This window comes from Malaclemys terrapin, chromosome 10, assembly GCF_027887155.1.
Source record: "Malaclemys terrapin pileata isolate rMalTer1 chromosome 10, rMalTer1.hap1, whole genome shotgun sequence".
NCBI lineage: Eukaryota > Metazoa > Chordata > Testudines > Emydidae > Malaclemys > Malaclemys terrapin.
Window position 1 is genome coordinate 38,098,327 of NC_071514.1, and position 22,352 is coordinate 38,120,678.

At 49.1% G+C, this 22,352-nt stretch overlaps 2 protein-coding genes across 3 annotated transcripts; both read right to left on the reverse strand.

The window, feature by feature from the left end:
* Window positions 1-8,776: 8,776 nt before the first annotated feature.
* LOC128844947 (uncharacterized) lies at window positions 8,777-10,484 on the reverse strand. Its single transcript, XM_054043122.1, has 2 exons — window positions 10,263-10,484; window positions 8,777-9,272 (listed from the first exon to the last, which is right to left on the reverse strand). The coding sequence occupies exons 1-2, from the start codon at window positions 10,432-10,434 to the stop codon at window positions 8,797-8,799; spliced, it is 648 nt and encodes a 215-aa protein (XP_053899097.1). The 5' UTR covers window positions 10,435-10,484; the 3' UTR covers window positions 8,777-8,796.
* A 1,150-nt stretch (window positions 10,485-11,634) lies between these two features.
* LOC128844587 (autism susceptibility gene 2 protein-like) lies at window positions 11,635-15,191 on the reverse strand. 2 transcript variants are annotated; one of them, XM_054042458.1, is made up of 2 exons: window positions 13,773-15,191; window positions 11,635-13,075 (listed from the first exon to the last, which is right to left on the reverse strand). In XM_054042458.1, the coding sequence occupies exons 1-2, from the start codon at window positions 14,916-14,918 to the stop codon at window positions 12,998-13,000; spliced, it is 1,224 nt and encodes a 407-aa protein (XP_053898433.1). In that variant the 5' UTR covers window positions 14,919-15,191; the 3' UTR covers window positions 11,635-12,997. The 2 variants fall into 2 exon arrangements, with proteins under 2 accessions (XP_053898433.1, XP_053898434.1); XM_054042459.1 differs by having other exon boundaries at window positions 11,635-13,101.
* Window positions 15,192-22,352: the final 7,161 nt, after the last annotated feature.

The following is a 22,352-nucleotide window of genomic DNA, read 5'->3' on the forward strand; positions in this document are numbered from 1 at the left end:
TTTGTAATCTGTCCTAGTTTCCATTTTTTATAGGACTCCTTTTTATTTTTTAGATCATGCAAGATCTCGTGGTTAAGCCAAGGTGGTCTTTTGCCACATTTTCTATCTTTCCTAACCAGCGGAACAGCTTGCTTTTGGGCCCTTAATAGTGTCTCTTTGAAAAACTGCCAACTCTCCTCAGTTGTTTTTCCCCTCAGTCTTGATTCCCATGGGACCTTACCTATCAGCTCTGAGCTTACCAAAATCTGCCTTCCTGAAATCCATTGTCTCTATTTTGCTGTTCTCCCTTCTACCCTTCCTTAGAATTGCAAACTCTATGATTTCATGATCACTTTCACCCAGGCTGCCTTCTACTTTCAAGTTCTCAACGAGTTCCTCCCTATTTGTTAAAATCAAGTCTAGAACAGCTTCCCCCCTAGTAGCTTTTTCAACCTTCTGAAATAAAAAGTTGTCTCCAATGCAGTCCAAGAATTTGTTGGATAGTCTGTGCCCTGCTGTGTTATTTTCCTAACATATATCCGGATAGTTGAAGTCCCCCATCACCACCAAATCTTGGGCTTTGGATGATTTTGTTAGTTGCTTAAAAAAAGCCTCATCCACCTCTTCCACCTGGTTAGGTGGCCTGTAGTAGACTCCTAGCATGACATCTCCTTTGTTTTTTACCCCTTTTAGCCTAACCCAGAGACTCTCAACACTTCCATCTCCTATGTCCATCTCTAACTCAGTCCAAGTGTGTACATTTTTAATATATAAGGCAACACCTCCTCTCTTTCTCCCCTGTCTATCCTTCCTGAGCAAGCTGTACCCATCCACACCAACATTCCAATCATGTGTATTATCCCACCAAGTTTCAGTGATGCCAACAATGTCATAGTTGTATTTATTTATTAGCACTTCCAGTTCTTCCTGCTTATTCCCCATACTTCTCGCATTTGTACATAGGCATCTAAGATACTGGTTTGATCTTTCCTCCCAGTTTTGTCCTGACCCTCCTTTCTCTCTGACAATATAGCCCACACTCCCTCTCGTTTCCGACCCATCTCCCCGGTCTCCATGTTCTCCACTTACCTGTGGGCTTTGCTCACCTGTCCCCGTCGAACCTAGTTTAAAGCCCTCCTCACTAGGTTAGCCAGTCTGTGTCCAAATAGGGTCTTTCCTCTCCTCGAAAGGTGAACGCCATCTCTGCCTAGCAGTCCTTCCTCGAATAGCATCCCGTGGTCTAGGAAGCCAAAACCCTCCTGGCGACACCATCTTCGCAGCCAGGCATTCACCTCCATGATGCATCTGTCTTTGCCCGGGCCCCTACCTTTGACAGGAAGAATCGAAGAGAATACCACCTGCGCTCCAAACTCCTTCACCCGTACTCCCAGAGCCCTGTAGTCACTCTTGATCCGCTCAGTGTCACACCGCGCAGTATCATTTGTGCCCACATGGATGAGTAGCATGGGGTAGTAGTCAGAGGGCTGGATAATCCTCGACAATGCCTCCGTAACGTCTCGGATACGGGCTCCTGGCAGGCAGCATACCTCCCGAGATGAAATGTCAGGGCGACAGATGGGCGCCTCCGTCCCCCTCAGCAGAGAGTCTCCGACCACCACTACCCTACGTTTCCTATTCGCAGTGGTGGCAGCAGACCTCCCAGCCTTAGGGGTACGAGGCTTCTCCTCCTTTACTGTAGGGAGTGATTCCTTCTTTCCTGTATCAAGAAGAGCATAACGGTTACCTATTACCATGGCAGGAGGGTTCGGAGCGGGGTGGAGCACTGCCTGCTGCCAGAAGTAACCAGCTGCCAGTGTCCACCCTGAGCCATCTCCTCCTCCACCAGTGGTGTATCAGCAGTCTTGTGTACTGGGACAGCTACCTCAGCTGTCTCCACATGGACACTGTCGAGGAATTGCTTGTGGATTCGGATGCTCCTCAACCTAGCCACCTCCTCCTGTAGCTCTCCCACCTGCTGCCTGAGAGATTCCACCAGCAGGCACCTCTCACATTGGATGGTCCCCCCAGCCTGGATATCAGTAAGTGGAAATTGCAAGTTACAGTCTCTGCAAAACCACACCAGGATCTGGGTAGAAGCATCCATGCTCAGGCGCTCTGTCTGGCTACAGGCACAGGTGGAGGAGACAGAAGCAGTGCTGGCACAGGTGTTGCGGGTCTTCCTAACCATCGTAAGCCTCCCTCTGTCAAACTCCTGTCTGCAGCCCCCTGTCCGCTGAAAGGGTTGTTTAAGCAAGAAGTTTTGAATGTAGTTGGTTATAGGTTCAAAGGGGAATAAAGAGAAAACAGATAGAACCGGCAAGGGACCCTCGCCCCCTTCCTGCTCCCTTCCAAACTCCCTTGCGAAACTCCCTGTTAGCAGCCCCTGGTCGCAAAAGCTTGTGGAAGCTTAAAAGGAAGCACCCTTGTGACAGGTCAGTGCAATTAGCTGAAAGCAGGAAGGTTAGATTTAACTAAAGAACAGCATGAAATGGTTCCCGCAGGAAGGACTACGTGTAGGCAGAGTCACTTGTGAGCACCAGCTGGCAGGGTCAGGACTACCAAATGGGAGGGAATGGTGACGGGAGATCCTGACATGGCAGCAGCACCGCAGAGAAGGATCTGAAGAACCGCTGGCTGAAGCTGAAGCCATGCAAGACAGGTGGTGCTGATGGGCAGAGGAGAAAGCACTTTGAAGAGTGTCTCGTATCTCCTCGGCAATACGAGCTGCTATGGGCATGTTAAACCTGGCCTCTGCTCTCTATACCGGTGTCCCATAGAATATCAAATCAAGGTCACAGTCCTTATCATTAAGGCTCTTCATGGGCCCTGGGCAACTAAAAGACAGCCTAAAGCTCTGGGACCAAGACGGGGGGTGACAACTGTGCTTCTCCGGCACAATGGGACTCTCAACAAAGCTCCTCTGTGAGGAGAGAGAACTTTTGTCAGGGCCTGGCCAAGACTGTAGAACAAACTCCCCCAGGAACTAAGGACCATCCCAAAACTCATCACCTTCCACTCAGTGCTAAATAAGTTTCCTTGGCCTTGCCCTCTCTACCATAAATACACAGCAACACGTGTATTTAAATGAAAAGAAAAGCAAAAATGAACCTACTGAAACCAGACACTCCACTGCACGCACAGCAGAGGTACTCACATTACGTAACTCTCTACTGCAAGGTGCTCACATACTGCGGTAATGAGCATGGTCTAAGAACTTACACAGCATAGGATCTAGGGAGGAGGGAGAATGATAAACAGAATGACTCCACAATGCAATACGGCTGCATAAAAAGCAAATGCTACATTGGGTTGATTTAAGTCGTGTGTCAAATAAGCAAGATAATCAGCTCTATTGAGCGCTGATCAGGCCTCCACTGGAGTATCCTGTTCAGCCTTTGTTAGGCACCACATCTGGAAAAAGACAGACAAATTGGACAGAAAGTCAGAGGTGATCAGCAGGAATGGCTAGAAATTTGGAAACTGGCCCCTGTGGGAGCGGTGATGAGAACTGCGCAGGCTCAGCCTAGAGTCTAGATGACAGAAGGGAAATTCGATAATTGTCTACAGCTACATAAAGGGATGTTCTAACGAGGAGAGGGGCCAATTATTCTCATTAGTCAACAGGGCAGAACAAGCAGCAATGAGCTCCAGGGGCAGCATGGGGGAATGAAGCTTAATATTAAAGAGAACAAAATGGTCTAACTGGGAGGATAGCTCAGTGATGTAACGAGCTGTCCAGGGAGGCTGTGGAATCGCTCACCCTGGAGATCAGACCAGATGCCTCGTTATTACAGCTGGTTTAGGGACAATAAAATTGACCCTGCCAGGAGGATTTGGGCTAGATGATGTGCTAGACGCACCTGCCAGCTCAAGTGGCTCTAGAAGTTGTTCCTTTCCATCCTCAAACTTCACTTTGCAGCCCCCCTCCTGATTAAGCTGGCCACTTGGGGCAGATGTACCAGAGCTATGTACAGCTCCTGATTGCAGGTGAGCCCTGATTACCATGTCTGTGCTTTGGAGGCCGCTGGCCTAAAGCTCCTAGAGACTGCTGAAGGCAACAGCAAGTTCCTGAGAAGCCCCCTTTCAGACTCCTCTCTCGGGAGTTGCATTTAAAGAGGCAGTGTAAAGCATAGGAGGTCGGCTGGGAACAAGGATGGGGAAGCTCCATGTTTGTCACATGCGGGCGCCATGAATACTGGTCCTTGCTGCGTGGCTGTGTAGAGCCCCAGATCTAGTACGAACAATGTGGCTCCACAGCACAGGGTGAGAAACAGTGGAGGAGGCCACACGCCCTGCAGCCCAGGTCCAAAGAAGCTCCCGGCTCACTCTTGCACAGCGGGGCTTGGAGGCAGATCAGAGGAAGAGCGTTGGCAGGGCTGATGGATCTGCTGTTATGTGGAGAGCTAGGAATCAGGACCGTGGTAGCACCAGCCTGCCACTCCAAGGCCTAAGGGAAGGACTCCTTCCCCTCTTCTCCTCCATGCCAGGCCCCTCTGTATCAAGCCCAGCTCAGCAAGCAGGATGTACTGGAATAGCATTGGGCTGAAGGAGAACCCCTGACAAGGGGACTCACTTATTCTTTTTGCTGCTATATTTAAAACTAAAGTGGAACTCTTTCTGAGCATCCTGGCTCAAAGACTGAGCCTACGAAGACCCTGATACTGGCAGGTACTAACCAGCCCTGAGTCCTGTTGGATCAGGCGCAGATCCTTGTTTTGTCAAACATGGACTGGATTTTCCACTGGGATTCTCAAAGGAGCCAGATCCCCTGGAAATCTGATGGGTGCTGGCTCCTAACTCCCTCACATGGCTTTGGAAACCATCCTCAGCCTCTGTCTGAAAGCAATGTTCTCTGTTCTGTTCCAGGGCCTAGTAAACCTTTGGTTGCAAAATAATTAGCGGTAGTAATAATTCTTTCTCAAGGGCTCTGAACAGAGTGCATTTCCCTGGATATTGCTCATTAAACACAAGCCAAGAAAAGACAATTGTCATTAAGAACTAAATTTAAAAACCTTGGATTGGACATTTCCTCCGGCAAAGTTTCGCATTTACTCTTAAGACAAAATCTTGTTTAGTTGTTGTTTGCACTGTGGTAATACCAAGATCCGAGCTCTGTTGTGCTAGGAGGTGCTGTACAAGCGCATAGTGTGAGATTCCTTTATAGTCTAAACAGACAAGAGACGGAAGAGGGGTAAGAGACTTGTCCATGATCACACAGCAGTTCAGAACCAGGAACAGAAGCCAGGTTAGGGTGATCACACAAGTGTGAAAAATCGGAACAGAGGGTGTGGGGGGTAATAGACACCTCTATAAGACAAAGCCCCAAATATCAGGACTCTCCTTATAAAATTGGGATATCTGGTCACCCTAACCCAGATGTCTTGAATCTCAGTCTAGTGCCCTATCCAATAGACCACGCTGCATCTCATGTTAATAATCACCATTCTGCTCATGGTTATGGATTTTTATTGCTCAGAGGAGAGACCAATAAAAGGATTATGGAAGGGATGATTTGGCGTGTTATACAGCTTTTGCTCAGCTGATAAATGTGATCAACTGAATTTGCTTAGCAATGATCAATGTCTCTTCCTCTTTTCAGATATATGCACTTTGGGAACCTGTCTAGAGGACTTGATGGGAAAGGATGGACCCCAGCTATTGGCAGAAGATTTGCCACCTGTTATTAGCGAAGTAATTTCTCTTATGCAGATTACCGGGTGTGGGTCTTTAGAGGAGACCTCAGAAGCATAGGGCCAATTACTCTGTCCCCTCTCCCTGCTCTGACAGTCCTGTCCACTGCAGAGCCAGCATAGCTCTGTACCCCCATTCATCCCTCTCTCCATGTAGTGGTCATACCAGAGAGGCAGAGGAATCTCAGTATGTTGGATATAGGGTAGAACACAGCTCTCTAGTGGTCCCTGGCTGGGGCAGCCATGCCTGTGGGACAGCCTGATATTGGCTGTGCTAAATCACACCAAGGGCCAGTTTGGCCCCTGGGACTGAGGGAGTGGAAAAGTGGCTCTCTTCAGGGTGAAGCTGAGAATCTGGTCCAGGGATGCTATCTGTTCACAGCCAAGGGGGGCTGGGCTTGAGAGGCCTACATCAGGAATGGCTGAGTTCAAGAAAGCCACAAGCTGACAATAAATTAATTTAGAAGCTTGTAAACTCTGAAAGCAGAACTATTCTAACTTTTTTTTTTAATTAAAAACAGTGGGGAAATTGATCCAAAGGATGTGCTAATGCCCAGTGAAGGTTGAACAACAGAGTATGCCAAATTTAGGAAATTCCAAAAGTTAGGGATGAGCTCGCAACATAACCTCAGCCACTCTGCTGAGAATAGAGATGTTATTTTTCATCCCTCTATTCCTTGCAACGTGTAAATCTTCATGTCTGTTAGGACTGAGGCCTTGTCTACACTACGAGAGTAGTTCGATTTTACTTAAATCGAATTTTTGGAATCGATATTGCAAAGTCGAACGTGTGTGTCCACACTAAGGACAGTAATTCGACTTTGTGAGTCCACACTAACGGGGAAAGCGTCGACATTGGAAGTGGTGCACTGTGGTCAGCTATCCCACAGTTCCCGGAGTCCCCGCTGCCCATTGGAATTCTGGGTGGAGCCGCAAATGCCTTCTGGGTAAAAAAAAGGTGTCCAGGGTGCTTTTGGGTAACTGTCGTCATCCGTCCATCACTCCCGCCCTCCCTCCCTGAAAGCGCCGGCGGGAAATCAGTTCGCGCACTTTTCTAGTCAGTGACAGCGCGGACGCCACAGCACTGCGAGCATGGAGCCTGCTGCAACCATCACTGCAGTTGTGGCCGCTCTCAACGCCTCGCAACTTATCATACACCTTTCCCTGAGGCAGATAAAGAAAAGTCAGGCGAGGAGGCTACGTCAACGCGGTGATGGCCTGAAGTCTGAGAGTAGCACAGACCTCTCAGAAAGCAGGGGACCCAGCGCCGAGAACATCACGGTGGCAATGGGTCATGTTGATGCCGTCGAAAGGAGATTCTGGGCACGGGAAACAAGCACTGAGTGGTGGGACCGCATAGTGCTGCAGGTCTGGGATGAATCCCAGTGGCTGCGAAACTTTCGCATGCGGAAGGGAACTTTCCTGGAACTTTGTGAGTTGCTGTCCCCTGCCCTGAAGCGCAATGACACCCGGATGCGAGCAGCCCTGACTGTCCAGAAGCGAGTGGCCATAGCCCTGTGGAAGCTTGCAACGCCAGACAGCTACCGGTCAGTCGCGAACCAGTTTGGGGTGGGCAAATCTACCGTGGGGGTTGTTGTGATGCAAGTAGCCAAGGCAATCGTTGATGTACTGCTGCCAAAGGTAGTCACCCTGGGAAACGTGGAGGCGATCATAGATGGCTTCGCAGCGATGGGATTCCCAAACTGCGGTGGGGCCATAGATGGAACTCACATCCCTATCCTGGCACCGGAACACCAGGCCAGCCAGTACATTAACAGAAAGGGCTACTTTTCCATGGTGCTGCAAGCACTGGTGGACCACAGGGGACGTTTTACCAACATCTACGTGGGATGGCCGGGCAAGGTTCATGACGCTCGTGTTTTCAGGAACTCTGGTCTGTTTAGACGGCTGCAGCAAGGTATTTACTTCCCGGACCACAAAATAACTCTTGGGGATGTGGAGATGCCTATAGTCATCCTCGGGGACCCAGCCTACCCGCTAATGCCCTGGCTCATGAAGCCCTATACTGGCGCCCTGGACACTGAAAAAGAACTCTTCAACTACCGGCTGAGCAAGTGCAGAATGGTGGTGGAGTGTGCTTTTGGCCGTCTCAAGGGGAGATGGAGAAGCTTACTGACTCGCTGTGATCTCAGCGAAACCAATATCCCCATTGTTATTGCAGCTTGCTGTGTGCTCCACAATCTCTGTGAGAGCAAGGGGGAGACCTTTATGGCGGGGTGGGAGGTTGAGGAAAATAGCCTGGCTGCTGATTACTCACAGCCAGACAGCCGGGCGATTAGAAGAGACCAGCGGGAAGCGCTGTGCATCCGGGAGGCTTTGAAAGCAAAGTTCCTGAGTGAGCAGGGTAACCTGTGACTTTAAAGTTTGTGTATTGAGAAGCTAAACCTGCCCCCATTTCTTTGCCCAGTTAATGTTGACTATCCTATCCAGTTACATACCCCCTTCACCCCACTTCCAACACACGTTTCAAAATAAAAATAGTTCTACTTTGTTAAAGCACACCGTTTTCTTTAATACTGTATTCGCGGGAATTTTTTAAAACTGGGACGCAGACTGTGGTGCGGAGCGGGTGTACTGTAGTGGCGCGAATGCAGCTTCTAAACTCAAGGATTGACAGGCTCCGCTGCGGTGGGATGGTTGTTTCAACGGAGCCTGTCACCCCTCCTGATAGGGACTGTGTGTATGGGGGGGTCTATGTGACTTTGTGGCAGGGGGAGGACGGTTACAGATCCCCTGCTGTGTGGCTCTGTGATCCTGCCTAAGGACCGCCGCTTAAGATCTGTAACTGCCCTCCCCTGCCACAAAGTCACAGAGCAACCCACCCCCCACCACATAACATGAAAACAACCTCCCAGACTAACCAGGGTAACTAGTCACTGCATCACTGCACTATGTATGTGCCCTGCTGCTGTGCCTGCCCCCGACTATATACCCTGCCAAAGGTGACTGTCCTGTCGAATTACCAACCCCCTATCCCCCCCTCCTGCAAAAGAACATGATGGAAACAGTAGTTAACAGAAACGTATTTTTTATTATCAACCAAACATGGAACTGGGAAAGTGAAACTTGGACGGGGGCTTGTGTCAGGCGGGAAGGAAAGAACTTGTCAAATTTTGGGGAATGAGAGCCTTCTGCTGCTCGAGCTCTCTGCAGGGGTGGAGTGAGAGTTAGCAGGGACTCTGCCGCCTCTCCTTCTGTGCACTTTGGGTGAGGGGAGTATGGGACTTGGTGGCGGGGGAGGGCGGTTAGAGATGGACTGCAGCGGGGCTCTGTCCTCCTGCCTCCGTTCCTGCAGAACATCCACAAGGCGCCGGAGCGTGTCCGTTTGCTCCCTCATTAGTCCAAGCAGGGTTTGAGTCGCCTGCTGGTCTTCCTGACGCCACCTCTCCTCCCGATCCATGTTGGCTTGGTGCATTCGGGTCAAGTTCTCCCGCCACTGGGTCTGCTGTGCTGCCTGGGCTCTGGAGCAGGCTATAAGCTCCGAGAACATGTCCTCCCGTGTCCTCTTCTTCTTATGCCTAATCCGCGCTAGCCTCTGGGAGTGTGATGACAGGCTAGGTTGTGAGACAGTCGCAGATGGGGCTGTGGGAATGGGAAAAAGGGAGTGAATTCCTCAGAAAGATAAATGTAGTTGTGAACAAAGAACATAGTCTTTCTCTGTTAACAAGACCATGCACAGCACCTCTCACATGCGCACTCAGCACAAGGTCGAATTCTCGGCCTTCGCATTCAGTGCCTGGGGTCTTCTACAGCACATTTGAGAAGCCTCTCAGGAGAACGGAATTTCTGTTGCAGGCAGACATGGTAAGCCGTAGACTTGTGGCAGCTTAAAACTTTAATATTAGCAATGGCCTCATTTCACATTGAAATCAATGTCGGTCCCTGCTGCCAGCAATTCGGCAAGCAGGAAGTCTGCTCCTGTCCCACACCCTCGCGGCTGTCCCCGGGAACGATCCCTTTCGGCTGCCCCTCTCCCGCCTCCACCGCGTGGCTGCAAACCAGCGGTTACAGTTCTGTAAAGGAACGGCAAAGCAGTCCCAACACTAACATTCCCCTACCTCATTCAAAGCAGGTCATCATGAGCGACATCACCCTCATGAGGATCTCTGACAGCGAGAAAGAGAGAATGCTCCGGGAAAGCCTGCAAAGACCAGGGCCATATGCCGCCATGCTGTGCAGAGCAATGATTCCAGAGTACTTGATAGTCTCGTGGCGTGGCAACGTGTCCTACTACGGAGGACCCAATAAGGCCGCTCTCCCCAAGAACCTAATGCAGCGGATTTCCAATTACCTCCAGGAGAGCTTCCTCGAGATGTCACAGGAGGATTTCTGCTCCATCCCCGGACATATAGACCGCATTTTACTGTAGCTGCTGTAGCAGTGACTAACCAGTAGAGCGGCTTGGGCAGGACAATCATGCAAAACCGGACATTGCTAGATTTTTTTTCAATAGTTGCACTGCCCATGACTGAACCGTTAAGCTAATCAAACTAATCATGAGAAACCCATTTTTTAAATTGTTAATATTCCTGTTCTGTTACAAATAAATGTTTAGATTTTTACAACACTTACTGGCTGATCCTTCCCCAGATTCTGTGTCCGGGGTAACGGCTGGGGAGGGTTGGTAGGGGATCTCTGTAAGGGTGATGAAGAGATCCTGGCTGTCGGGGAAATCAGCGTTGTGAGCGCTGTCGACTGCCTCGTCCTCCTCATCTCCTTCCTCATCTTCCCCGTCCGCTAACATGTCCGAGGATCCAGCCGTGGACACTATCCCATCCTCAGAGTCCACGGTCACTGGTGGGGTAGTGGTGGCGGCCGCACCGAGGATGGAATGCAGTGCCTCGTAGAAACGGGATGTCTGGGGATGGGATCCGGAGCGTCCGTTTGCCTCTTTGGTCTTCTGGTAGCCTTGTCTCAGCTCCTTGATTTTCACGCGGCACTGCGTTACATCCCGGCTGTATCCTCTCTCTGCCATGTCTTTAGAGATCTTCTCGTAGATCTTTGCATTCCGTCTTTTGGATCGCAGCTCGGAAAGCACGGACTCATCGCCCCACACAGCGATGAGATCCAAGACTTCCCGATCAGTCCATGCTGGGGCCCTCTTTCTATTCTGAGATTGCACGGCCATCACTGCTGGAGAGCTCTGCATCGTTGCCAGTGCTGCTGAGCTCGCCACGATGTCCAGACAGGAAATGAGATTCAAACTGGCCAGACAGGAAAAGGAATTCAAATTCAAATTTTCCCGGGGCTTTTCCTGTGTGGCAGTTCAGAGCATCCGAGCTCGTACTGCTGTCCAGAGCGTCAACAGAGTGGTGCACTGTGGGATAGCTCCCGGAGCTATTAGCGTCGATTTCCATCCACACCTAGCGTAATTCGACATGGCCATGTCGAATTTAGCGCTACTCCCCTCGTCGGGGAGGAGTACAGAAGTCGAATTAAAGAGACCTCTATGTCGAACTAAATACCTTCGCGGTGTGGACGGGTGCAGGGTTAATTCGATGTAACGGCGCTAACTTCGACATAAACGCCTAGTGTAGACCAGGCCTGAGATCCCCACTTTGAACTTTAGGGTACAAATGTAGGGGCCTGCGTGAAAAACTTTTAAGCTTAACTACCAGCTTAGCTCTGGTTCGGCTGCCACCATCAATGGATTTCCTCCCTGGGAAGCCTTGAAAAACCCTTACCAAATCCCTGGTGAAAACAAATCCAAAACCCCTTGGATCTTAAAACAAGGAGAAATTAACCATTCCCCTCCTTCCTCCCACCAACTTCTGGTGAATCAGTTCCAACCCCCCCCTGGGATCTACAACAGGGAGAAATTAACCATTCCCCCTCCTTCCTCCCACCAACTCCTGGTGAATCAAGATCCAAAACCCCTTTGGATCTAAAACAAGGAAAAATCAATCAGGTTCTTAAAAAGAAGGTTTTTAATTAAAGAAAAAGGTAAAAATTATCTTTGTAAAATCAGTATGGAAATCAACCTTACAGGGTAATCAAACTTAAAGAGCTCAGAGGACTCCCCTCTAGTCTCAGGTTCAAAGTACAGCAAACAAAGAGAAACACTCTAGTAAAAGGTACATTTACAAGTTGAGAAAACAAAGGAAAACTAACACGCCTTGCCTGGCTATTTACTTACAAGTTTGAAATAGGGGAGACTTGCTTAGAAAGATGTGGAGAACCTGGATTGATGTCTGGTCCCTCTCAGTCCCCGAGAACGAACAACTCCCAAACAAAGAACACAAACAACAGCCTTCCCCCCCCAAGATTTGAAAGTATCTTGTTCCCTTATTGGTCCTTTAGGTCAGATGCCAGCCAGGTTACCTGAGCTTCTTAACCCTTTACAGGGAAAAGGATTTTGGAGTCTCTGGCCAGGAGGGATTTATAGTACTGTACACAGGACAGCTATTACCCTTCCCTTTATAGTTATGACACGCCCCCCAAATCACAGATAGTGTTGGATGTTCGGTTCCACACTGGCTGTGATTTTTCCCTGGAGTTCTAGGAGAAAACAGAGTTAATAAGACACATGTACCTTTAGACATACTACTGATTATATAAAAACTAACAATATGTTTTATTCCAAAAACAATTGTTAACCAGTTAACTGTGGGAAACTTTGCCGGGAGAGTGCATCAGCCACTTTGTTAGAAGCTACCGAAATGTGTTGTATTTCAAAATGAAAATGTTGGAGAGCTAAACTCCACCGAAGAAGTTTTTTGTTATTTCTGCAGATTTTTCCAATCCCGCTAGGAGACCATCTACAAGTCTTTGGAAGGTGGCGGGTGCATTTTGCAACCCGAAAGGGAGTACATTGAATTCATACACCCCTGCCTGGGTGACGAAGGCTGACCTTTCCTTAGCGGGTTTATCTAGTGGTACTTGCCAGTACCCCTTGGTTAAGTTTAAAGTAGAGATGAATTGGGCATGTTCCAATTTTTTCAATAGCTTATCTGTGCGTGGCATTGGATAGTTGTTAGGACGAGTTACAGCATTTAGCTTACGGTAGTCCACGCAAAAGCGTATTTCCCCATCTGGTTTGGGAACTAGAACCACTGGAGATGCCCATGCACTTTTAGAAGGGCGGATTATACCCATCTGTAGCATGTCCTGGATTTCCCTTTGTATAGCAGTTTTGGCATGAGGTGACTCCCGGTAGGGTGGGGTTCTAATAGGGTGAGCATTACCTGTGTCAATGGAGTGGTATGCCCGTTCGGTCCATTGTGGAGTGGCTGAGAAAATTGGTGCAAAGCTTGTGCACAGCTCCTTGATCTGCTGTTGCTGCAGACGTCCAAGGGTTATGGAGAGGTTTACCTTTTCCACGCCACCATCCTTTTTTTTTTTGTAGTAGACACCTTTAGGCCACTCCGCGTCATCTGTTTCCTGGGCTGTAAACTGGCAAACGTTTAATTTTCTGGAATAAAAGGGCTTAAGAGAATTAACATGGTATACCTTAGGCTTTATGTTGGAGGTGGGGGAGGCTATGAGATAGTTAACAGCTCCTAGGCGCTCCTGGACCGTGAATGGTCCTTCCCACGACGCTTCCATTTTATGGGCCTGGAGCGCCTTTAAGACCATGACTTGGTCTCCTACCTTGAAGGACCGTTTTTTGGAATGCTTATTATACCAGGCCTTTTGCTCTTCCTGAGCATCCTTTAGGTTTTCTTTAGCAAGGGCCAAAGAATGTTGGAGGGTGTTTTGTAGGTTGCTTACAAAGTCTAGAATGTTTGTTCCTGGAGAAGGCGTAAACCCCTCCCATTGCTGCTTCACCAACTGTAATGGCCCCTTAACCTTACGGCCATACACAAGTTCAAATGGTGAAAACCCTAAACTGGGATGTGGTACAGCCCTGTAGGCAAAAAGCAACTGCTGCAACACTAGGTCCCAATCATTGGAGTGTTTATTTACAAATTTACGTATCATGGCCCCCAAAGTTCCATTAAACCTCTCCACCAGGCCATTGGTTTTATGGTGGTAAGGGGTGGCAACCAAGTGATTCACCCCATGAGCTTCCCACAGGTTTTTTATGGTTTCTGCCAGGAAGTTAGTTTTCGAATCTGTAAGGATGTCGGAGGGCCAACCTACCCTGGCAAAAATGTCTGCTAATGCCTGGCACACACTTTTAGCCCTGGTGTTGCTTAAGGGTACTGCTTCCGGCCATCGGGTAGCAAAATCCATGAAAGTCAGTACGTACTGCTTTCCTCTGGGTGTCTTCTTTGGGAAAGGACCCAGAATATCCACAGCTACGCGCTGAAATGGGACCTCAATTATGGGTAGTGGCTGGAGAGGGGCTTTAACCTGGTCTTGGGGCTTTCCCACTCGTTGGCACACCTCACAAGACCGGACATAATTAGCAACGTCCTTGCCCATTCCCTCCCAGTGGAAGGACTTCCCCAACCGGTTTTTGGTTCTGTTCACCCCAGAATGGCCACTGGGATGATCATGGGCTAAGCTCAAGGGCTTTACCCGATACTTAGTGGGAACTACCAACTGCCTTTGAGGATGCCAGTCTTTCTGGTGCCCACCAGAAAGAGTCTCCTTGTATAAAAGTCCTTGTTCTACAACAAACCGGGATCGGTTAGAAGAGCTGAGAGGCGGTGGGGTGCTCCGCGCCGCCGCCCAAGCTTTCTGAAGGCTGTTATCTGCTTCCTGCTCGGCCTGGAACTGTTCCCTTGATGCTGGAGACATCAGTTCCTCCTTGGACTGTGGACTGGGGCTTGGTCCCTCTGGAAGCGATGCAGGTGCTGGGGCTGTTTTCATTGACTGTGAACCGCTGTCCGCTGGTGCACTATGTGGGATTTCAGGCTCTGGCTGAGTCTCTTGGGTAGGGTTATCTGCTGCTTCCGCCAGGTCAGGCTCGCTGGTGCCCTCTGGCATTGGAGTTGTAGACGGGTTTGCAAGCGCTGGACTCAGGGCTGGCAATGGTTCTGGTGCTGGTTGCATTGCCAGTTCCGGTTCTGGGACTGGCTGTGGCTGGGTCTCTGGGATTGGATTCACTACGGCTGTTGCAGTTGTTGGCAGGGGATCCAGTTCCACCACCTTTGTCTGGGTCTCCGGTAACACAGACGGGGCCCTGGTGGACGGCTCAGGAACAGGGATGGGGGTGAAAGCTTGCTTAGCCTGGCTGCGGGTGACTATTCCCACCCTCTTGGCTAGCTTCACATGGTTGGCCAAGTCTTCCCCCAGCAGCATGGGAATGGGATAATTGTCATAGACTGCAAAAGTCCACATTCCTGACCAGCCCTTGTACTGGACATGCAACGTGGCTGTAGGCAAGGTTACAGACTGTGACACGAAGGGTTGAATTGTCACTGTAGCCTCGGGGTTGATGAGTTTGGGGTTCACTAGGGATTGGTGGATAGTTGACACTTGAGCCCCAGTGTCCCTCCAAGCGGTAACCTTCTTTCCGCCCACTCTCAAGGTTTCCCTTCGCTCCGAGGGTATGAGAGAGGCATCTGGGTTTGGGGATCTTTGGTGTGATTGGGGTGTAATGAACTGTAATCGGTTGGGGTTCTTGGGGCAGTGAGCCTTTATATGTCCCAGTCCATTACATTTAAAACATCGCCCTGCTAAGGTATCACCGGGACGAGGTTGGTTGGTGGAGACTGGTGTGGTGGGGTGAGAAGGCGTCTGGGGTTTCCCTTGGGATGTGGGTGGGGCCTTGGGTTGTCCCCGGTGGTAAGGTTTTGTTTCGGCTTGCCCCTTCTGATATTCGCTTCAACTGCTACTCGTTTTTTTCTTTTCTGCCACCTTCACCCATTGGGCTCCAATCTCCCCCGCCTCAGTTACAGTTTTGGGCTTCCTATCTAGGATGTACCTTTCTATTTCCTCAGGAACACCCTCTAAAAACTGCTCCATTTTTACTAGGGAAAGCAGATCTTCCAGAGATTTAACATTTGCTCCTGATACCCAGGCATCACAATTTTTGTCAATGTGGTAGGCATGACGGGTAAATGACACATCCGGTTTCCACTTTAGGGCTCTGAACCGCCGACGGGCATGCTCGGGTGTTAGCCCCATTTTGAGTCTGGCCTTGTTTTTAAAAAGTTCATAACTGTTCATGTGTTCCTTAGGCATTTCAGCCGCCACCTCTGCTAAGGGTCCACTGAGCTGCGGCCTCAGCTCTACCATGTACTGGTCTGCAGTGATGCTGTATCCAAGGCAGGCCCTTTCAAAATTTTTTAAGAAGGCCTCAGTATCATCGCCTGCCTTGTAGATGGGGAATTTTCTGGGATGGGAAGTGGTACCTGGAGGGGGGTTGTTAGCATTGGCTGGTGCATCCTGCTTAGCTTTTGCTACTTCCAGTTCATGCTTCCTTTTTTTTTCTCTCTCCTCCATCTCTTTTTCTTTCAGCTCCATAGTTCTCTTGTGAGCCTCCTCTTTGGCTTTTTCCAGCTCCATCTCTCTTTTATGGGCCTCCTTTTTGGCTTTTTCTTTTCTTTTTTTTAGCTCCATCTTTTTTTTGTGGGCCCCCTTTTTGGCTTTCTTTTCTCTGTCTCTCAGCTCTATCTTTCTCTTGTGGGCCTCCTCTTTGGCTTTTTTTTCTTTGGTAGTCATTTTTCTGTTTTTTTGTGCTGGGTCACTCCCTTTGCAGTTGACAAACTGGGAAGCTTTCAGCTCTGGCTGCTGCAGAGTTAACAGTAACTTTCTAACTAGCTACTCCCGAGGATGTAAAAAGGAAAAAAAACAATTCAGCTTGTAAATACCTTTTACCAGTCATTTGCTAATTGAACCCTTCTCTTAACAAAGGACCTGTAAAAAAAACTTAACACCTCTGCCTTCAGGCAAGGAGAGATAAGATATGCATCTATCTACTTCCAGCTCCACTTTCCAAGCAGCTAGAAGGAAAAAAAAATCTCACTGGCTTTTGGGTTTAAAATGATCCCACCGCTGCCACCATGTCAGGACTGAGATCCCCACTTTGAACTTTAGGATACAAATGTAGGGGCCTGCGTGAAAAACTTCTAAGCTTAACTACCAGCTTAGCTCTGGTTCGGCTGCCACCATCAATGGATTCCCTCCCTGGGAAGCCTTGAAAAACCCTCACCAAATCCCTGGTGAAAACAAATCCAAAACCCCTTGGATCTTAAAACAAGGAGAAATTAACCATTCCCCTCCTTCCTCCCACCAACTCCTGGTGAATCAGTTCCAACCCCCCCCTGGGATCTACAACAGGGAGAAATTAACCATTCCCCCTCCTTCCTCCCACCAACTCCTGGTGAATCAAGATCCAAAACCCCTTTGGATCTAAAACAAGGAAAAATCAATCAGGTTCTTAAAAAGAAGGTTTTTAATTAAAGAAAAAGGTAAAAATCATCTCTGTAAAATCAGTATGGAAATCAACCTTACAGGGTAATCAAACTTAAAGAGCTCAGAGGACTCCCCTCTAGTCTCAGGTTCAAAGTACAGCAAACAAAGAGAAACACTCTAGTAAAAGGTACATTTACAAGTTGAGAAAACAAAGGAAAACTAACACGCCTTGCCTGGCTATTTACTTACAAGTTTGAAATAGGGGAGACTTGCTTAGAAAGATGTGGAGAACCTGGATTGATGTCTGGTCCCTCTCAGTCCCCGAGAACGAACAACTCCCAAACAAAGAACACAAACAACAGCCTTCCCCCCCCAAGATTTGAAAGTATCTTGTTCCCTTATTGGTCCTTTAGGTCAGATGCCAGCCAGGTTACCTGAGCTTCTTAACCCTTTACAGGGAAAAGGATTTTGGAGTCTCTGGCCAGGAGGGATTTATAGTACTGTACACAGGACAGCTATTACCCTTCCCTTTATAGTTATGACAATGTCTTAGTTGTTATTAACAGATACTGTACAACACAGAGTTCGCACAAGACAGCAGAATTAAGTTCTGCGTGTTTTGAAATATCCTGATTTTGGAGTGCTTACTTTCTTCACCTTAATATTGAATTGCCACAAGGTATATTTTATTATATTTAGCATTTCAGGACTGCCCTTTCTTTTACTGAAGTCAACGTGTGGGAGTGAGATCAAACCTGTTATATGAATATACTCTATATTTACCAGCCTTACTGGAGAACCTTCAAACTATCACTGTAATTTAAGCCTCCAGGTCTTGCAATGAAACCAATTTTCCTGGAGACAGTTCCTGATCCTTCTGTCCTAATTACTCATGTTTTGTTAGTTCCTCATGGGGCCTTCTGATGTGTTCATTGATCCTTAAATGTAGAGACTCCAGTTTTTTGTCTGATAATTGCATGTCCGTCTGCAGACCTTACCAACACTGAGATGAAGGGGGAATCTTAGAGAGGGGAAGGTGACATAATTTCTCCTTAAAGGTGACGTGGGTGTGTGCCTTTTTTTTGTTTGTTTGTTTCCTTGTGTTGAATGAAGAGGCCTGAATTATTTTTCTGCTTTTTAAAAAACAAACAAACAAACAAACCCAGAAGAAATTCAGATTTTATTTTTCCTGGAATTTCTCTCTGGATGAGAACTAAATGAAACTGACCTGGAGGAGGAAGTCGTGTTTACTCCTTGGGCCTGATTTCCAGAGGTGCTGAGCACCCACCACTCTAACTGAACTCAATGGAAATTGTGGGTACTCAGCACCTTCAAACATCACGCCTCTTTCTTTGTCACCTGATGCCTACCAAAAACTGGAAGGAAAGCTCTCATAGTGGAGACTTGACACCTCTACCCCTGCAGGTAAGAACAGAGAGGGATCCCAATCCACATTTCTGGGCCCTCAGAGGGAAATCCAGTGCTTAAAATGTGTGTGTGCGGAGGGGGGGAAAGGCATACACAGGGAAAAAAAAAAAAAAAAAAAAAGTCAAGCCAGGTCACTGAAATGTGTGCTTTTTAAGCACTGTTTCACCAAAGCTGCTGTTCCCAGATTATGATAGATCCCATCCCCCGGACAGACTTTTTTCAGCCCAGTTAAAGCACTGGAGACACCTTGAGCAAAACAGGGAAGACTAGACAAGACCTGACAGTCTTGGTGTTTCTGGGTGGGGGAACCTTAAAAAATAATTCCCCTTTCAGATATTTTAATATACTATAAAGCAGCACAAAAGCCCCCCCCATAAACCTTTATCTTTCTCTGATTTAGGGATATCGTCAGATGTCTCACTCACACACACTGTTTCTCAGCTGCTCTAAGTTTACCCCACTCAGGAAGCACAAAGCACTGTAAAGTGGGTGTAACCAGCCCCCTGAGAACACCAGTTGTGCATGGAGCGTCCCCAGCCCATGCAGAGCTGGCGCAAGGGCTGTACATTGGCCCTGCTCTCAGTTAGGGTTACCATACGTCTGGATTTTCCCGGACATGTCCGGCTTTTTGGGGCTCAAATCCCCGTCCGGGGGGAAATCCCAAAAAGCCGGACATGTCCGGGAAAATAGGGAGGGAAGGAGGGCTCAGCCGTGCTCGGCCGGGGCCTCTGGGACTGAGGCCGGCGGTGCAGGGCCGGGCCGGGGCCGGCAGTGCTCGGCAGGAGCCGGGGGTGCGGGGCCGGGGCTGGAGGCACGGTTCCGGGCCGGGAGCCGGGGGCGTGGTGCCAGGCTGGGGGCCAGGCCGGGCCAGGAGCCAGGGTTGCGGTGCCGGGCCGGGCGCAGTGCCGGGCCGGGAGCGCGGGGCCGGGCCAGGCCAGGAGCGCGGGGCCGGGCCGGGGGTGCGGGGCGAAGGTCCGGGGGCGTGGAGCCGGGTGCCAGTGCCCCGGGGCCCGAGCCAAGCCGGGCGGGAGACGCCGGGGCCAGAGCCTCTTGGCCTGGGCCGGCCGGCTGCCAAATGGAGCCGCTCAGCCAGGGGGGCCGGACTGGGCCGCGCCGCACCCCGCCCCAGCCTACCTGCTGCCTCCCTGTTTCAGGCTTCCCGCGAACATTTGATTCGCGTGAAGCAGGGGAGGGGGAGGAGCAGGGGGCGGAGCGTTCAGGGGAGGGGGCAGAGTTGGGGCGGGGCTGAGGGCGGGGAAGGGGCAGGGCCGGGTCCCCCTGGAGTGTCCTCCTTTTTAAAAACTAAAAGATGGTAACCCTATCTCAGTCCTCTGGTGCAGGGAACACATCATGGGTGCTTCAGGGGCATGACCAAAGTGCACTGCCCTACAGTCATTCTCTGCTTCCTTCAGCCCATAAGGGACATTGGCAAGTAGTGTGTAAGTTAGAGCAGCCTCAAGGCTGCTCTAACTTACTGCAATGGAGGGGCTATGTGGGTGTGACATACAATCCAGACTAATGAGTAGTTGCGTCACCCGTGCCCTGTAACCTGGGGTGCCCTTTTACACTGCCTTGCTGCTGTAGCCTCTAACCTGGACTGTTCACAAACAACCTCCAGAATGTAAGTCAATCCCAGCTATGTCTGTGTGTGCTGCAGCCACCCAGCCACACCTTGGCTCTCACCAGCCTTTGTTATGCTGCAGGATGACCCCAGCACCACCCCCATCCCAGATCTTCTCCCAGAATGTATGTTCTGCAGGGCCTAGCCCTCTCCTGGACAGTACAAATATATTATGTTTGTTATTCCTCTAACGGAATAAAGTTTATTATTTTAAATGATACCTTACAAGGCATACTTTGTACAAAGATATTACAATAGTGTGTAGGGTGTGAATACAGGGATATATTCTGTCATGGCAGGGTCTTGCACAACCCTAGATTATAAGGAGTGCCAAGGGGATTTAAAGTTAATGCTGGCCCTGTGACAGGGTGGGGGATACCCCGTCAGTGCAGGGTGAGTTCACCCCATCCTTCAAGCTGCCCTTGGTCTCCAAGCTGTGATACCTAAGGGCAGGAGTCCTTAGAAATGCCCTGATCTGCAGGGCTTTAAGCCCCACTGGCTGGAGTCTATGGAATCGCCTTGCTCCAGAGGGCAATAGTCACATGACCCATGTCTGGGGGCGGAAAGGGGAGGATAGTCCTTCTCTGCTGGGCAGCAAGGCCTAGCGGCCAGAGTCCATAGGGGTACCCTGGGGTTTGCAAGGCAGTTAAGACCCAATGGCCAAAGTCAATAGAGATACCCTGGGTCTACAGGGCAGTAAGGCCTAATGACCAGAGTCATTAATCATCCACTGGGTTTGCCGGCAGTCAGGTCTAGCTGCCCAAGTCGATGGAGATACCCCTCTAATGGCCAGAGTCCATAAAGTTGCCCTCCAGTCCAGGGGCTGGAGCCAATAGGGTCACCTTCTGGGCACGGCTGTATGGCCTAGCTGCCAGCATCAATGGAGATACAGCCGTGCCCAGAAGGGTATGGCCTAGCAACCAGAATCAATAAAGTTGCCCTCCAAGCGGGGCTGTATGGTCAAGCGTAGTGAAAGTAGATAAATGGACACAAGTCAGATATCAGGAATGGCAATATACAAAAACCTGTAGGAGAACACTTCAACCTCCCTGGCCACACAATAGCAGATGTAAAGGTTGCCATCTTACAGCAAAAAAACTTCAGGACCAGACTCCAAAGAGAAACTGCTGAGCTCCAGTTCATTTGCAAATTTGACACCATCAGATCAGGATTAAACAAAGACTGTGAATGGCTATCCAACTACAGAAACAGTTTCCCCTCCCTTGGTGTTCACACCTCAACTGCTAGCAGAGCACCTCACCCTCCCTGATTGAACTAACCTCGTTATCTCCACACTGATATATACCTGCCTCTGGAGATTTCCATTACTTGCATCTGAAGAAGTGAGGTTCTTACCCACGAAAGCTTATGCTCCCAGTACTTCTGTTAGTCTCAAAGGTGCCACAGGACCCTCTGTTGCTTTTTACAGATTCAGACTAACACGGCTACCCCTCTGATATATTAATCAGGGATGTAAAAAAATACTCCCCCACGGAGACAGTTATGCCAACAAAACCCTCAGTGGAGACGCATCTATGCTGCAGAAGGAGACTGCTAATGGTGTGCGGAGAGGTAGTGTTGCTACACTGGCAGAAAAACTCCTTTGATTGGTGTACACTGTGTCTACACTAGGAGGCTATGCTGGCAAAGGCTCTGTAGGGTAGACGTGGCCACAAATGTCTTAAATGTACTTGCTGTGCAAAATTATTCAATTCATTTTGTTTGCTGAGTTACTTGCTATTTAAATTTCTGATGCATTGCCTTGGAGCAATTGGTCACATTAGTCACATGGTCATGTTTCTGTTCTCTGATTGAATTCAACTCTTCTGATCTGCAAACGCTTGCAGAAAGTCATTCGTACTTTTTCTTTTGGTGACTGTTTGAACATACGATCTTGAGACAGAGTTTCCATGAGTGCTTGTGCTGATAAATCTTGATTATATACCCTATTATTAATATCATATGTCGTTCTCAGGAGCCCTACTCAGGGACCAAGACCAACTGCACTAGATGCTGTACAAACACAGAATAAAGAGATGGTCTCTGCCCCAATCGCTTACAATTGAGGTAATGTTTGAACAAAGCAAACCCAAAAAGGTATGAAAATGTCTGCAGCTATTGGATACAAACTTTGGCCCTGATCTTGCAACAAATTCCATGTGGTCTACCTCTGCAAAATTTACTGCAGGATCCAGACCACTGAGTTTTGTCTGTATACACACAGCTCTAATAATAATTCATTAGCACAGATGTGCTTCTCATCTTCAAAGCACTTTAACTGGTAATTCATTAACACTCCCTACAGCAAGGGTTCTCAAACTGGGGGTTGTGACCCCTCAGGGGGTCACAAGGTTATTACTTGGGGG